Source organism: Camelina sativa, chromosome 5, assembly GCF_000633955.1.
Source record: "Camelina sativa cultivar DH55 chromosome 5, Cs, whole genome shotgun sequence".
NCBI lineage: Eukaryota > Viridiplantae > Streptophyta > Magnoliopsida > Brassicales > Brassicaceae > Camelina > Camelina sativa.
This window is the reverse complement of record NC_025689.1, coordinates 6,338,641-6,356,396: the sequence shown is the minus strand read 5'-3', so window position 1 is coordinate 6,356,396 and position 17,756 is coordinate 6,338,641. Positions and strand designations below refer to the sequence as shown.

The window sequence follows — 17,756 nt, the reverse complement described above, 5'->3', positions numbered from 1 at the left end:
ATAAGAATGAGACGTACGTAAAATTTTAATAGACTACTACTTGTCGTACTGGTATATATATATTTGATATAAGAACACAAACTAGTTAACTTTAAAGTTAATGTATAATGTATCTAAAAAAAAAAATTGAGCGAGGCGATTTTGGTTCTCGTACCGGTTCATAATTTCTTTGTGTCTCTTCTCTTTTGAGCGTCGATTTCGCCGGTTACCGGCAGTTTCTTCAGGGGTTGGTAACGGTAAAACGGTTACCAATGTTGTAACCGCCCTTCATCGAAACCTATATAAACCTTGCGTTGGTCTCTGGTTTCCACAGGTTGATCAGAGTGAAATTAATCCTTTTCCTTTGTTCATATTACAAATGGCGGATCGCATCAGACGCCAAATGCAAGAAATTGCTTTGGGTATTGAGGATACTAAGATTACTCTCCCCGCTGATCTATGTGCGAAAGCGATCCAAGCGACACAATTTAGTCTTATTGTGAAGCCGGTCAATCTCAAGAAGCAGAACCTGAGTGCGATGCTGAACACTCTACCCAGACTCTGGGGGAGTAATGATGATGTCTCTGGTCGAATTCTAGAGAATAAGAAGATTCAATTCCTGTTTCCTTCTGAGGAATCCATGGCTGCGATAGAGAGGAGGGGACCTTGGTCTTTTAACGAATGGATGTGTGTCACCAAGCATTGGCATCCTAATCTTTCTGATGAGGATTTGAATTCAATTCCCTTTTGGATTCAAATCCGAGGAATCCCGGTTCACTTTCTCACTCTCCGTATGATCACTTTCATAGGAGAAACCCTTGGCAACTTCATAGAGACTGATTTCGGTGGTGATGGAGCGGTCCTGGTAGATTATGTACGCATCCGTCTCCTCTGGAATGTCAATACTCCACTAAAGTTTCAACGTCAATTTCAGTTTGGAAATCAAACTTGTGTCCTTAAGTTTCGATATGAAAAACTTCGAAATTTTTGTACACATTGCGGTTTGATGTCCCATGATGTTGCTGATTGTCCTGCTGGGAATAACCCTCCCCCATCACCAGCGGATGAAGATGACGATGACCCTGATTACAATCCAGAAGATCAACCGGGAGACCGCAATAAAGATTTGCCAGAGCAAACAAGTGTAAATGTTAATGCCCAAAAGGAGTCTGACAACAACCCTTCTGCATCAAAGAAGCGTAAGACTGAGTCATCGTCTACTTCTGAATACACTGTGATGTATCCTATCTGCTATGATACACGTCACACCTTTGCTTCTGAGGACACACAACAATGTTATGCAAAGCGAAACAGACGACAATCTGAGACACTTGAGACTCGCAACTGGTTTTTGGTACAAACGGTACCAACAGAGCAGGAATCTGAAGACACACAGGGAGGAGTCCCGATCAACCAAGGTGAAGATACGGTGGGCCATAAGCCACCGGAGGCGCCATGAATACAGCCTTTTGGAACTGCCGGGGCTTGAAAGGGTCCCTGGTAGTTCGACGCCTCAAAGGGATTAAGGCAACTTACTCCCCGAACATACTCTTTCTGATCGGGACGAAGAACCCTGATGATGTAATCCGCGACGTTGCAGCTCAGCTGGGATATGAAGGTGTGAAGTGTGTATCTCCTTTAGGTATAGGAGGTGGTTTAGCTATGTTATGGATGAAGACTGTTTCTGTTTGTTTTTATGATGTAAACAAAAGGATCATTGACTGCAAAATCAATAATAAAGATGTTTCTTTCTACTTCTCTTGTGTCTATGGGCATCCAATACGCAAATTGAGACACCATCTTTGGGAACGTTTACAACGCATATCAATAAACAGAAATGGTCCTTGGTTAATGTGTGGTGATTTTAACGAGATATTACACAACAGTGAAAAAAGAGGAGGTCGTGTAAGAGAGAATTGGAGTTTTACAGATTTTAGAAACATGGTTAATATCTGCAAAGTCTCTGATCTTCCTTTTAAAGGTAGCAATATGACTTGGTCTGGTAAACGAAGGAAACATAGAGTTCACTGTTGGCTTGACCGTGCCCTTGCTAATGATCAATGGAAGGCTACATTCCTAGCATCTGAAGTTGAATACCTAGAAATGGTTGAATCTGATCATCGCCCTGCGATAATCAAGATTAAAAGAACAACAGACAGGGGTATGAAACCTTTTCAGTTTGATACAAGACTATGTAAGATTCAAGAATTCCAAGATGTAGTGCAGCAAAGCTGGAATGGTGCAGACTCAACAGATATGTCTCTCTATGAGCGAATCCGTCACTGTAGGAAAGATATCTCAGCCTGGAAACGGAATCACAATACAAACTCTGCTATTCAGATCAAGGAACTGACACAAGAAATTGATGCAGCTCATTCAAACCCGTCCATATCCACAGATCAAATTCACGAACTACAAAGACGTCTCAGTGCTGCCTACAGAGAGGAAGAAAGATACTGGCAATTGAAAAGTCGAAATCAGTGGCTACACCATGGAGATCGTAACACTCGATATTTTCATGCGTCCACAAAAAATCGCATAGCAAGGAATCGATAGACATCAATTCTTGATGAAGATGGCACAAGAATATATGGACATCGTCAGATTGCAACAGAGGCAACTAGATATTTCAGCAATCTGTTCACTAGTACTCCTACAACAGACATCTCCAAGACGATACAGAACATCAAACCTATTGTAACTGCAGAGATGAATAAACTACTTGTGTCAGACGTCACTGATGAAGAAATACGGTCAGCTCTGTTCTCTATTGGTGCAACACGAGCCCCAGGTCCTGATGGGTTTAACGCAGCATTTTATCAACACTACTGGGACGTCGTTGGTCCTGCAATAATATCAGAAGTCAAGAATTTTTTTACTACAGGTGAGATGCAGCAAGAATGGAATCATACTAATCTTTGTTTAATTCCTAAGAATGACCCTAAAACGATGAAAGACTTCCGTCCTATCGCTCTATGCAACGTCACATATAAGATTATTTCGAAAATTTTAACCAAACGACTGAAGCAAGTCCTATCCGAGGTGGTTTCTGAAACACAAGCTGCATTTATCCCAGGCCGATTCATCACAGACAATGTATTAATTGCCCATGAAGTACTACACTCCCTCAAGGTCAGACAAAGATGTGCTAATTCATACATGGCTGTGAAAACTGATATTAGTAAAGCCTATGACCGAGTTGAATGGCGGTTTTTGGAAGCAGTGTTGATAAAAAAAGGGTTCCACCCAACCTGGATCAAATGGATCATGGGATGTGTTGAGACAGTCTCTTTCTCTGTACTGATCAATGGTAGTACATATGGTTACTTTCGACCAAGCAGAGGAATACGTCAAGGAGATCCTTTATCTCCCTCATTATTCATTCTCTGTGCGGATGTACTCAGTTCTTTATTATCTCAAGCTACACGAGAAGGACGCATCCAAGGAATTCAAATTAGCAATGGTGGTCCAAGAGTGTCCCATCTGTTATTTGCTGATGACTCATTGTTTTTTCTCAAAGCGAATTACCGCAATAGTGTCAATCTATTACAGATTTTCAAAGATTATGGAGATGCGTCAGGGCAGATTATCAACTTTGAAAAATCTTCAATCACATTTGGGAGCAGAGTATATCAACAAACAAGAGATCGAATCAAACATATATTGAGCATTCCCAATGTGGGAGGAGGTGGTAAGTATTTGGGACTTCCAAAACAATTTGGAAGAAGAAAAAAGGAGATGCTACAATATATTCATACTCATGTTAAACAGAAAACAGATGGATGGCAAACAAGGTTCCTCAACACAGCAGGTAAAGAAACACTTATAAAATCTGTGGCATTTGCTATGCCTGTATACTCGATGAATTGCTTCGAGCTACCAAAGAAACTATGTTCTGAATTGGACAGTCTGATAGCCAGATTCTGGTGGGGTTCAACACAAGAAAAAAAGAAAATCTCATGGGTTGCATGGAAAAAACTGGTTACGTCAAAGAATGAAGGAGGTCTGGGTTTCAGGGATTTTCATCTCTTTAACCAAGCTTTGTTAGCAAATCAAGCATGGAAAATTCTCCAGCGCCCTGACAATCTGATTTACCGTTTGCTTAAAGCACGATATTTTAGAGATACGTCCTTCTTTTCAGCATCGTGGGGAACTAAACCGTCGTACAGTTGGAATTCACTTAGATTTGGACGTGAATTATTAAAGAGTGGCATACAATACAGTATAGGAGATGGACGATTAACAAAGCTGGGTGTGGATCCATGGCTACCAACTAATCCTCCTCGACCTCCTCTGTTGATCCGGGCAGAAGATGCTGAGATGCCAGTGAGTACTATAATTGATCCAGTTTCTTTTCATTGGGATGAACTTCAGGTCCAACGGTTTATTGATCCAAGGGATCACCATCTGATCTATAAGACATATCTCCCACAAATTCCAGCGTTGGACTCTTATATTTGGAGCGGAACAAAACATGGGATGTATACTGTTAAATCTGGTTATTGGAAGGCATTAAGTTTGGATAGAGATGATGACGCTCCTGTAGCGCCGCTTAAATCCAACCCAGATATAGCCGCTCAGATATGGAGATTAAATATAACACCAAAGCTTCAACATTTCCTATGGCGCCTTGCATCACACGCAATTGGTGTGGCTGATAATCTAAGACGACGTAATATCAATGTATATCCTTATTGCTCCCGCTGCTGTATGTCTTTTGAATCCAGTGATCATACATTTTTCTTCTGTCCTCAAGTGATACCGATATGGAGACTGATTGGTATACCTACCACCTTGATTGGAGACCCACATATAACCATTGAGGATAAACTGAGGTATTTGTTCCAGCTTCACCAAGATAATACTATTGGTCTGATACATCGTTACGCTCCATTTTGGTTAATGTGGAGAATCTGGAAAAGCAGAAATGATCTAGTCTTTAACTATAGATTGATAGAAATCACTGATATAGCCAAGAATGCGCTCACTGATACAGAAGAATGGTTAAATTGCATGGTAACAGAGGAACAACCTTCAGCAGGACAATCAACTGGTCAACAATGCCCTCGACCACGAAGAATTCAATGGAAAAAACCGAATGATGGTTGGGTAAAATGTAATTATGATGTTTCACATTACGAAGGAGACAGACACTCTGGCCTAGGATGGTTAATTCGGAACACCAATGGCATATTTCTTGATGGAGGGATGGGCAAATATCAAGGCCGAGCAACTATAGAGGAAGCAGAATGTACAGCGTTAATATGGGCTATCCAATCAGCTTGGGGTTTGGGATATCGTTCGGTGGAATTTGAAGGAGACAATGAAGTGGTGAATAAAATTATTAATAACCATGGATCCTATTCTCGACTGCAACATTATTTGGAGACAATCCGGGGCTGGTGCACAAAGTTTACTAACATCCGTTTTACATTTCAACGTCGAGAACACAATATCTGTGCAGACCTACTTGCAAAAACAGCTATTACTAGCTCTCATATGTATGCTCTTTATCATTCATGCCCACAATTTTTACTTGCTGCTGTAAACAATGATTGTGACTATGATTCTTAACAAAGTTCTTGGAAGGAAAAAAAAAAAAAAGTTAACTTTAAAGTTGTGCATTTATCGCGATACATTCCTTACCATAAAATGGATACTAGTTGTCGTCTTTTGTAGTATTCTATCCACCCTGCTCCCACATGCTGTCGCAATTTTGAACATTAATTATTAAATATTCGTTTAAGAACCTAAACGATGCGACCTTTCTATTTCGTTCGTTAGAGGTTGTACCGTTGTAGAGTTCTCAGTTTATTGGGCTTAGTTTAGTTATTCTTTTATTCCATGGGCTCTTTTTTGTAGATGGGTTTTTAAAGGTACACACCATTTTCTAATTGCCTTGCTTGTAAATCCAAGTTGATTTCTACTCTTATCACATGATTCTTAAAATTTCATCATAGGTCGCTAATCTAACTCAGGCAACAGGCAATAAACAAAGTAAAATTATGCTTCAGTTATAAATTTTATGTTGCCAATGTATATTCATTCGACGTTCATGAATATCATTTGTCACTTTATTATGATTATAAAATTTCTATTCTATCTCAAAAGACAAAAAGATTTGCTGTTAAATTATGGAGTTCATGTTGATTGACAAATATTGGCAACGGCCTGGAACTAGAAATGGCCAGGGAGGGAATCACTACGTCTCCACTGGGATCGTTCTTTTGAGATGCATCACTTTTAGATTAGAATGAGGCAATAAAAAAAAAAGTCAGATAAGAGAAAAAAGATAATAATGAGAATATTATCTTTATGAATACAAAAAGTTGGAGTTTGCTAAAGTCGATACACAAGGAGGCGATAAAGGAATTCGTCATTTGTCCACATTTTATACATAATAAGACCCATTTAGTCATCTTCCCATACAGATCATTTCTATTTATGCTAAGACTTGTTTTTAAAGTCTTTAAACTAAAATGATTAAACTAATTAAAGTTTCTTTTACTTTATCTACCAAAATCGAAATTAGAAAATTAGAATCCAACATTTTTGTTTTACAAACATGAAGAAAATGTGAAATTGGTAGGAATGTAGTGTTCGATCACGCTGTAAAGAAGACTAGAGAAGACTCTTGTCATGTTGTTTTGTCTCGTGACAAAATATACAAATAGATGATCCAAAGGAGAAAATACAATAACTGTAAGGAAAATAAAATAAAATAAGCATATTGATGATAACTAGGATACGAAAGAAACTAAACAAAAAAGAAGATGATATTGGAAAAGGCAAAGAAGAAGAATAATCCATTTTAATAAAGCAATAGAAGAGATTGATTCAAAAGCTCATTAGCCGATGCGATGATCGATGTTTTTAGGAAGACGATAAAACAGTAAAACAACACTCAGATCTCTAGTTTTTGTCTGCTCTCCCAAAACCCGATTATGTTTTCTTCTCAACGTTTTGACCGTTTCTCATCTTTGCCATAGTACAACTTAAGTTAAGTATAAACTAGTACTATATTTTGGTTATTAAAACACTATTTAGTACAGTATTTACTAATAAAATCTAATGAACATAGATGTTGTGGAGACCGAAGAAATATGTACTGTAACAATAAATTTTCATTAACAAGATCAGATCAATCAAACTGTATGTCATTAAACATTTGAAAACGATATTTTTGCGGAACTCTTGATCTTAATTTTGTTGAACTTATCTCTAAACCTTTAATAACTCTATATATTAAAATTTAACAACTCTAGACTATATCCATGCAACTTGAAACATAGTTATCTAATTATTTAAAGCTATCTCTACTCGAGAAAAATCTTTTTACAACTTTTATCCTCCACTTTATTTTGTTAACGCAATTTGAATTACCAATTTCCCACTATAATTATGATAAGATGTACACTTTCTTTTTGGGGTACAATATCGCTAACATTTTTTCTTCTTGAAAACAAATTACAAGTATCTTACTCTAATTACATTCAACATATCAACAAATAGTAACATGTGTAGATGCACACTAAAACACATAGACAAAAGCGTACGTGGTGGACTTATTTTGGGAATTTTGTCACATGTGTACAACTCGATTTATTTATTTAACGATTTTTTTTCCCCGGGTATATTTATGTGACATCCCTATATTAGTAAAAAAAAAGTACAACTTCTCCTTTGGACGAAAATGACCCTGAGACCAACGACCAAAAACAACTAAGCAAAGGTTAAATGTGACAATATATCTTATTGAGTCGGGTATAATTTTTGAATTAACCCGAAATTTTGCAATCGGATTTGCAATCGGATCTTTTAGTTAGATGACACGCGCGGATCCATTTGATATCCGATATATATGAATTCGGATCAGGTCTTGCTATTCGGATCTGGAATCGATACTCGGATCCAAACAGATTCCAAATCTGCAAAACAATTTACACAAAAAAAAGTTAATATAATCAATTAAGGAAATCTTAGTCCAAAAAAAACATTTAAGGAAATCAAAACCAAAACAGTATTCCTAACTTTTAGCTGAGAGATTCCAAATACTAATTTACCTCCCTATCACGAAAACTAAGCCAATAATTACGCTAATCAATCTCATCAATATACTAAAAAAGATAGCAATCTCTGAAGCAAATTTGGAAAACAACCAAAATCGCTTTCTTAGATTCCCTAATTCGAATTATACTGAAAATCGACCATTAACTATATCTATAAACAATATCAATATTGTCATTAATTGAATATCTGAAGAATATACTCTAGAATATACAAATAATATTTTACCTAATTCTTGATAGGTAAACTCTTCCTATAAATATGATTGTGCTATTCAAAGATGCAATTAACATACCTATTTTTAGCTTCATCCCTCTCCCTATTACCAAACCTTCTCCGATGGCTCCCACAATCACTCCTATCAGAGAGATATTGTCAAACCATTCAAAACTGGGTGGAGAATACAAGAGAAAATCATTCATTCTTGGAAGCAATATACCGTCTTTTCCGGATGGTCATTTAACAATCTTCTCTTCAGCTTCTGGATGGTCATTTAGATGAGGTATACTATCCATCCTATCATGATAGTTATACGAAAAACCAATTTATACAATATAACTGTTTTATATCATCTGTAGATCCAAGATCCAACAAACATCCCTAAAGGATTGAAGTCTTTGGTAGGCAAGACTTTTCAGTTTGTAGTGAGTATTGAGAAAGATAACATCAAAGATGGGAGTGATGTCTACAAGGTTGCTCATGCATGACTCCATCTAGCCATCTCAAGGTGCCGATAATTTAACTACTATTGTGAGTTTTGATCAGGTATAATCAGGTTTTAAAATCATTCTAAATTTGTCATCCTTATTTATCAAATGTATTTACATGTGAATAAACCTATTTTGGTTGAATATGTTAACAGGAAACAATAATGTTAACCAACTGTGCTGGACAACATGATGCATTATCACCACCTACCACTACTCCATCTTCTAAAAGGAAAGGAAAATGATGTCTTTGATCATTCCTCTTCTTCGAATATTTTCACATTTACTTTAGGCTTCTATAATACTTTAAGAAATCACAATTCAAAACGTTAAAATGCATGGCATCAAAAAAGTAAAAAGATTAGAAGCTAACCTTACTGTTTGTCGCTTCGTCTACAGGAAAGTACATCTCATTTGATATCCTGAATATCCTGAAGTCTAAAGGGAAACAAATTAAGCAATAAGTTTATATTCTTCATAATAAAACAATCTAATATTTTTTTTTAAAAACCACTACTCATCTTATCGATATTATGATGTCTTCGTATATATGCTTCGGTTTGATTGTATAGGCTTGCACATGTAATGCAAAAAATATATAATATATCAATTAATCATATACGGTATTGCTAATCAAAAGCCAAATCAATTTGGAATTCAAAAGAAAAAGGGAAAGTATTTGGAATTCGGGTTTGGTAATGAGTATAGACCTATAAAATTAAAACAATATAAACGAAAGCAATTCAAAATCAAAATCAACTTACCAACCTAATTGAATTGATTAATCAGTTCGAAAAACTCATGGGTCAAAACTGAATCATAAGATTGAGAATTTTATCAACCCCATTTACACACCGAATTGCTTCGACTAGCAGCTTCTCCCCTTTTCGGATTTAACAGTTTTCTCAAAAAGATTTTGTGTAAAGAAAAAGTAATGAATTTAATTATACCCTGTAATTCGAGAGTCAAAACTCACGAAGTAACTTAGATCGAATCAAAGATGGAGATGAAACGATGGTAGATGTTTTCTTGGATGGAAGAAATGAAAAAGAAAAAAACGATTCATTTTTCAGATATCAAGATAGAGGTTAAAAATAAAACTTACTTAGAAGGCCAACAAAGCCCAAATCGGAAATCTCCAAAAAATTAAACACAAACCCAATTGTTTTAAGTGTAGCAATTAAAAATATAGCCCAATTTCTGTTACTCAAAAATAATAATACATTTTGCAAAACCACAATTAAAAGTCATAAACTACAAATTAATTATATATACTATGATCAATACATTGGAGGAATATATTTCCCATGTATATGATGCATAGAAATATAAATACATATTATTATTATATATATTAGTATAAATAAACACAAACTTTTAAAATAATATTCAACTACTCATGTTTTGACAACCCCGTCTTAAATAAATTATTATTTAATTCTATTTATATACTGTCTCATTATATATTTCACTCATCTTTGTTCCTTTTAATAAAGTAAAATCTTTTTTTTTTTTAAATAGTGTACATAATCTCAAATATTGACGAAGACAAGATTGCTCTATTTTAATCTATTTTTTATAACAATAGCAAATAGGACGAACAGAAACAGTATAATAACCAGATATTATAACATCTTATTTATTTTTATCCGCTTTAATAATATCAAAATATTCCCCCACGCTATAGCGCGGGTCCGGTCCTAGTTAAATGTGGAACTTCCTTTTTTCGTTGGGTTCATTATGTTTGTTTCATAGTGTACACGTTATTGCCTAAATATAAATATAAAAAAGTAAATAAAAATATTAATAAATATTTATCTTTTCTATTGACAAAATAAAACCAAGTAAAGTATCTCCGAATAACACTTAACTGAATCTCGAATATAATAATTTAGGGATGAAAAACAGAAGCTCGAATATAGTTAAGATATTACCAGATTTATGTTTAGCATATACTAGAACTAGATCATTTAAGAACGTTATCGTGATCATCAATTTTCAAATTTCCTACTTGATTTCATTATCTTTTAAGTATTTTTCTTTTCAATAATAATAACAATGAGAACTTTCATGGGATGTATTTAACTTAATATCTTAAAGTGATTTGTGTAAAATTTACAAATCATAAATTTTTAAAAGTTAATTAAAATCTACTGTTATTAACTGATGATTTAAAAATCTACTTAAAAATCTATTGTTATTCAAAAACAGTGGGTAAATTTGGATTTTAATGATTTTGAAAGATTTGAAAGGATTTCTTTAGTTAAAAACACAGAAATCCAAATCTCATGGTTTCATGTGAGATTTGAAAGAATTTTACAATAAATCATATAAATTTCTCTAAAATCTATCAAAATTTTAAATTTTCTAATTAACATAAAATCTTCCAAAATCATTGTTTCAGTACACCCCTTAATCCCTTTATATCTTTCATGAAATTGTATTAATTTTCCATAAAAGATAAACATGCGGATGTAACTATAAATAATTAAATATTCTCAAGAAACAGAAGAGAATGTCACTGAATTAAACCTGAAAATATCATTATTAACTAAAATGGCACCGTTTCGCTGGAGACTGCGGGGGTGTGAGAATCCCCTACGACAACGCTAAAGGTGGACCACAAATGATCTGGACCATTAAATTAAACGTGAAAAGCCATACGAACGGTTTAGATGTAAGTAGTAGAGTCCAGGACTTGTTAAAAGGGTACATATGGACCCAACAATTGCAACTTTACCACTTACCTCCACTGCCTTTGAAGCTCCTTCTCTCTCTGCTCTCTTCTCTCACATCAGGCAAAAAAGCAAACACTTAACGAGGAAGAAACACACTCATTTCTCTCTCACGTTCCCCTAAATTTTTTAACTTTTTTGGTTTTGTGGTTAAACCATTTTCTCTCCTTAGATCTCTCTGTTGGGGAAAGTAATTATATTTTAGGTTGGACTACTCTGTTTCTGTGAATTTTCATTTCTTTTTTTTGCTTTCTTTCACTTTTTTTTCTTTCTGGGATCACATTTTGCTTTATCTCTTTTGGCTCTTTTATTTTGTAACGCCATTTATGTGTTGAAACTGTTACCAAGTGTTTGGTCTCTGAGTAGGAGATGGTGAGAATCTCGCTGCTTTTGTTGTGTCTACTGGTTTCTTCTACTTGTCTTTTCCATACTTCATCAGCACAAACTCCAGGTAAATTCACTGCTTCTCAGTACTTTTTTTTTGTTGGTTGTTTCCTTTTTTGAATTAGGATTACAGTTTTATGTGATGCAGTAGAGTAACAAGGGTTTTTTAAAAGTTTTGCCTTTTTGTTAGAGCTCTGGTGTTTGAGATTTGTGTGTATGTTTAGTTGGACTGTAGTAGGCAAAAAGTTTGAGTCTTTGTGGTATTTGAAGTGAGTTCTTGTTTTTGGGGTAAGAGCAGGTTTTGTAAGCTTGGATTGTGGAGGTGCAGAGCCATTTACTGATGAGCTTGGACTTAAATGGTCACCTGATAACCATCTTATATACGGGGAAACCGCTAAGATATCGTCCCTTAACGAAACTAGAGCTCAGTACACGACTTTGAGGCATTTCCCTGCTGATTCAAGAAAGTATTGCTACACACTCAATGTCACTAGTAGGAATCGTTATCTCCTTAGAGCTACTTTCTTGTATGGTGATTTCGACAACAGCAGCAATGTGTATCCCAAATTCGATATCTCCCTCGGTGCGACTCATTGGGCGACCATTGCTATCTCTGAAACCTATACAATCGAGACAGCAGAACTGGTGTTTCTGGCTTCTACTCCTACTGTCAGCGTTTGTTTGTCCAATGCCACAACTGGGAAGCCGTTTATATCTACCCTTGAGCTTAGGCAGTTGAATGGTCCAATGTATGGCACCGACTTTGAAGAGCGGTTTTACCTGAGTGTTGCAGCTCGGATTAATTTTGGTGCTGAAAGTGAAGCTCCCGTGAGGTCAGTATATATAGTTCATGTTCTGTTAGTTGTGTGAACAACATTGTGATTTTATCAGGATGAGTTAAGAAAACACTAAGTTGTTGGTATTGCAGGTACCCGGATGATCCGTATGATAGAATATGGGAATCTGATTTGTTAAAGAAGCCTAATTATCTTGTGGATGTTGCTGCTGGGACTGCACGAGTGTCGACTACATTGCCTATTGAAAGCAGTGTCCATGAGAAACCGCCTCAGAAGGTTATGCAGACGGCTGTGGTTGGAACGAACGGGTCCTTAACTTACAGGATTAATCTGGAGGGCTTCCCTGGTTCTGGTTGGGCATTTACTTACTTTTCTGAAATCGAGGATTTGGCTGAGGACGAGTCAAGGAAGTTCAGATTAGTTCTACCTGATCAGCCTGACATTAGCAAAGCCATTGTTAACATCAAGGAAAATGCGCTGGGACCATATCGTGTTTATGAACCTGGCTATCCTAACATAACCCTTCCATATGTGCTCAACTTCCGGTTTGCCAAAACGGCTGATTCTTCTAGAGGACCCCTTCTGAATGCCATGGAGATCAGCAAATATCTGCGGAAAAGCGATGGTTCAGTAGACGGTGAGCACAACAACTAGCCCTTCCTCTTAGAGTTTGTGTCTTCTTCACATTTGATTCTAAGATGATTGCTTGTGTTGCAGCAACCATTATGGCTAATGTGGCATCTCTCTATTCTTCCACTGAGTGGGCTCAAGAAGGCGGAGACCCATGTTCACCTTCACCATGGTCGTGGGTGGAATGCAATTCGGATCCACAACCAAGGGTTGTTGCTGTGTAAGGATGTCTATCTTTTGTAGCTTTATTTTGCTATCGGTTGTTTGTGTATGTGCTTATATGTCATGCCTGTTATAACTGCAGCAAGCTTTCGAATATGAACTTGACGGGAAATATACCTTCTGACCTGGTGAAATTGACTGGATTGGTTGAGTTGTAAGTTGCTTTTCTTTAGACTTTTTGAATTTAGGAGTATACAACTGATGTTCTCATTATTGACGTTGCAAATTTTGTCAATGGTAGATGGCTTGATGGGAATAACTTTACAGGTCCAATACCGGATTTCTCTCGGTGCCCTAACCTGGAGATAATGTAAAATCACCTTCTTTGAAGTTTAAGTTTCTTTTCTTGCCTTCATTTAACTATAAATATATAATGAACTATTTGCAGACACTTTGAGAACAACCGACTAACTGGAAAGATCCCTTCCTCGTTGGCGAAACTCCCAAACCTGAAGGAACTGTAAGCTTTTTGAACATTAATTCATGTGGTGAGAACTATTTTATAATCTACATTCTTATGCACCTGACCTGCTTTATGTTTCCAGGTACCTGCAGAACAATTTTTTAACAGGAACAATACCATCAGACCTTACCAAAGATGTGATCTCAAAGTAAGTATTTTGTCCTATCCAACTACGGATTTAAAGTGCTTTCGCATGAATAGTTCCTAGCTAGAGTGTCTTAAACGTGCTCAATAACACTCATGCATTCTTACTTTTTGGTGGGTTTCAGCTTTTCTGGAAACCTTAATCTTGAAAAAAGTGGAGATGAAGGGAAGAAGCTCGGTGTTATCATCGGTGCATCAGTTGGTGCGGCTGTTCTGCTAATCGCAACCATCATTTCTTGCATCTTTATGTGCAAAAGCAAGAAGAATAACAAGATGAGGAAAACTTCAGGTATGTTATTTTTTCTGCTAGTATACCGGTTTCATAGTGTATCTTGATTCTAGTGTTTGGATGAATGTGCTTACCTTTCTTTCTTGGATTAAATTTCAGCGGAGTTAACTAATCGTCCCTTGCCGATTCAGAGAGTGTCATCTACCTTGAGTGAAGCTCATGGAGACGCCGCACATTGCTTCACACTTTATGAGATCGAGGAAGCCACCAAAAAATTTGAGAAGAGAATTGGGTCCGGAGGTTTTGGAATCGTATATTATGGGAAAACAAGAGAGGGTAAAGAGATTGCTGTTAAAGTTCTTGCAAATAATTCATATCAGGGAAAGAGAGAGTTTGCAAACGAGGTAAATATCAATATGCACCCTCAAGTACGAGTTTTTTATTTTCTATTTAGGAGATAATCCAAGTGATTGTGGTTTGTTCAGGTTACATTACTCTCAAGGATACATCACCGGAACCTTGTGCAGTTTCTTGGTTATTGTCAAGAAGAGGGGAAAAACATGCTTGTGTATGAGTTCATGCACAATGGGACTTTGAAGGAGCATCTTTATGGTAACATGTCTTTTTAAGATAGGAATGGTGTATTTTGCAGCGTTTTGGTTTAATGTTATGTTAAACAAGCGTATTTTAATCCAGGTGTGGTACCCCGTGACCGAAGAATCAGCTGGATTAAACGACTGGAGATAGCTGAAGATGCAGCCCGAGGTCAGTGAATCATACTAAACAAAACTGAAAGAGCTCTTGACCTCTGATCCTGAGGCCACTTCAATATTTCATTTTGCTGGTTTTGATTGTTTTTTGTAGGGATCGAGTATCTTCACACAGGGTGTGTTCCAGCAATCATACACAGGGATCTCAAGACGAGTAACATCCTCATCGATAAACACATGAGGGCAAAGGTTTCAGATTTCGGATTGTCTAAATTCGCTGTTGATGGGACCTCACATGTCTCTAGCATTGTCCGTGGCACAGTTGGATATCTTGATCCCGAGTAAGCTAGACTTAGCCAAGAACTTAACCCCACATGTCTTTATCGATAGTAACATAAATGTCAAGAACTCACATTTTTTTATTGTTTGATATTAAAGGTACTACATATCGCAGCAGTTAACAGAGAAGAGTGATGTATATAGCTTCGGAGTCATTCTTCTTGAGCTTATGTCCGGTCAAGAAGCCATATCAAATGAAAGCTTTGGTGTCAACTGCCGGAACATAGTCCAATGGGTTAGTTCATTTTCTTTTAGTTGTTGCTACTCTTTTTTTGGGGGTATATATAGATCATTCCTTTGATACCTTTTCTGTAGGCCAAGATGCATATAGACAACGGGGACATCAGAGGGATCATCGATCCAGCACTGGCAGAAGACGATTACAGTCTCCAGTCAATGTGGAAGATCGCTGAGAAAGCATTGTTGTGTGTGAAACCGCATGGGAACATGAGACCCTCGATGTCCGAGGTGCAAAAGGATATCCAAGACGCGATTAGGATCGAGAAAGAAGCATTGGCCGCAAGAGGTGGAGTATCGGACGAGTTTTCTAGGAGCTCGGCGCATTCGTCATCACTCAACATGGGAATGCTTGACCTGGCTGGATCGCAGAATTATGTCTCCATTGATGAATCTGTTTTGCAGCCAACAGCTCGGTAGTAGTAGATTTTGGCTTTTGTTTGTACAGATGCATGCACCACTTCCTTGTGTTTTTTTTTGACCGTTCACGTTGTCTGGTCTTTTTTACTTCATTAGGTTTTGAGCTTAACAGCACTTTTGTTTTAGTCTTTTCTTTTGGACTCGAGCTTACAAGAACTGTGCTTCGAGTTTGTTTGTTTTTATTTTTAACTTTTATTGTTTCTAGACTAACTCGGTGATCTATCTGGGGATTGTGATATTTATGTTTTCACATTTTCAACACATTTTGTGATCATATCACTTTTTATTACGTTCTCGTGGAAATGGTTCTATTGACACCTTTGAGAGGTGTAGTTTTTGTTTGCCTCTCCCAGTGGTTGAGTTTTTGTTTGCCTCTCCCAGTGGTTGAACGACTCTCACCAATCGCCCAAAGTAAAAGTCTCTTTAAAAGTTGTTTTAGATCAAATTGTCAGCACGATCAATAGTTGCTTCTTCCATTGAGGGGAAAAAGAAACTACAAGGCAGCAGAAGAGCAGAGCTAGCTGATACTTACTCTGAGGACGACCGATGCGTAGCCCGTTTTGGCGTTTTGCTACTGCTATTATTAGTCACAGAGATCATCATGACCGTTGTAATAACAACATATCGGATCTGGACAAGGACTAATGACATGGATTTCTATCTTTCTCAGTTTTATTTAAAATTTCTATTTGCGTAGACACGAGTCTTTCATGTTATTATTTATATATCAAATCTTCTCTAAATGTGAATTCGATTTTTTTTTTTTTAACATATCAAACCTATCCAATTGTGAATTCATTCATTTTAAAAATGTTTATGTTTCAATACAACTTTTAATTAATACAGTCTTTAAAACCTTATAAAAAATGTTTTTAAAAACCTGAAATCTACCCAAATATGTGTAACCTTGTAATCATACATAATTGTTTTTATACATGTGTAAAACTTTATAAACTTTATAAAGACTTGGATCGAGTCTCCGAACTCCGAGAAAAAGTTACCATCGAGAAGTACCTTACTTATTTGATATAAATTTTTTAGATTTAACGAGAGTGCGATATTTTTGAAAATATACAGCTAAGAGATGCATTTAAAAAAAAGACGCACCAAAAAGAATATTTCTAAAAATGTTCTATAAATAATATAATGCGTGTTTCACAAGAAAAATTAGTTATATTTGAAAAAAATTAGATATATGTTGTGTATTGAAAAACACATTATATGAGTAAATTATTTTGTCTCTTTGAATTATCACAATCTATATATTCTTGGCCCTTGGTATAGACAAGGTATTTAAAATATTAAAAATATCATAAATATTTTATAAAAAAAACTTTTACAAGTTACTATATTTCAGAGATATACATTTCTTTTGCATTTTTTGGTTGAAAAATTACAAATGGTAAAATTCAAAATAATCTTAGTTAATTAATTTCTTCTCTGGGTTTAATACAAAAATAAACTTTTAAAAAGAAAAAATTCCCTACTATTGAATAACAAGTACCACTAATCAAAATCAAAATCAAATTATAATGATTAGAAGTGAATTAATAATACATACTATATGTACCCTTGATAATAAAGATAAGAAGAACACGTGGCGAATCTGGATTTGGTAAAATAAGAACCAGAGAGAATAATAAAAAAAAAAAAAAAACGAACGGTGATGATAAAAAGCTCATTAAAAGTGAAA

At 36.0% G+C, this 17,756-nt stretch overlaps 2 protein-coding genes and 2 long non-coding RNA genes across 7 annotated transcripts; 3 read left to right on the top strand and 1 right to left on the bottom strand.

The window, feature by feature from the left end:
- Positions 1,435 to 5,553, top strand: LOC104788940. Its single transcript, XM_010514700.1, has 2 exons — positions 1,435 to 2,479; positions 2,555 to 5,553. Exons 1-2 carry the CDS (start codon positions 1,435 to 1,437, stop codon positions 5,551 to 5,553), a joined length of 4,044 nt encoding a protein of 1,347 aa, XP_010513002.1.
- On the bottom strand, positions 7,417 to 9,806 carry LOC104785813. Of its 4 annotated transcripts, none has more exons than XR_002037935.1 (5): positions 9,518 to 9,806; positions 9,127 to 9,326; positions 8,486 to 8,562; positions 8,342 to 8,404; positions 7,417 to 7,907 (listed from the first exon to the last, which is right to left on the bottom strand). It is a non-coding gene; the product is annotated as an uncharacterized LOC104785813 (long non-coding RNA). The 4 variants fall into 4 exon arrangements; XR_767415.2 differs by having other exon boundaries at positions 9,127 to 9,191; XR_002037936.1 differs by having other exon boundaries at positions 9,522 to 9,806.
- Positions 8,456 to 9,120, top strand: LOC104785812. Its single transcript, XR_767414.1, has 3 exons — positions 8,456 to 8,548; positions 8,625 to 8,811; positions 8,909 to 9,120. It is a non-coding gene; the product is annotated as an uncharacterized LOC104785812 (long non-coding RNA).
- Positions 11,487 to 16,337, top strand: LOC104785811 (probable LRR receptor-like serine/threonine-protein kinase At1g67720). Its single transcript, XM_010511097.2, has 15 exons — positions 11,487 to 11,939; positions 12,171 to 12,705; positions 12,801 to 13,306; positions 13,387 to 13,519; positions 13,604 to 13,675; positions 13,763 to 13,831; positions 13,910 to 13,981; positions 14,067 to 14,132; positions 14,254 to 14,417; positions 14,517 to 14,761; positions 14,843 to 14,969; positions 15,054 to 15,122; positions 15,222 to 15,408; positions 15,506 to 15,641; positions 15,722 to 16,337. The coding sequence occupies exons 1-15, from the start codon at positions 11,858 to 11,860 to the stop codon at positions 16,061 to 16,063; spliced, it is 2,805 nt and encodes a 934-aa protein (XP_010509399.1). The 5' UTR covers positions 11,487 to 11,857; the 3' UTR covers positions 16,064 to 16,337.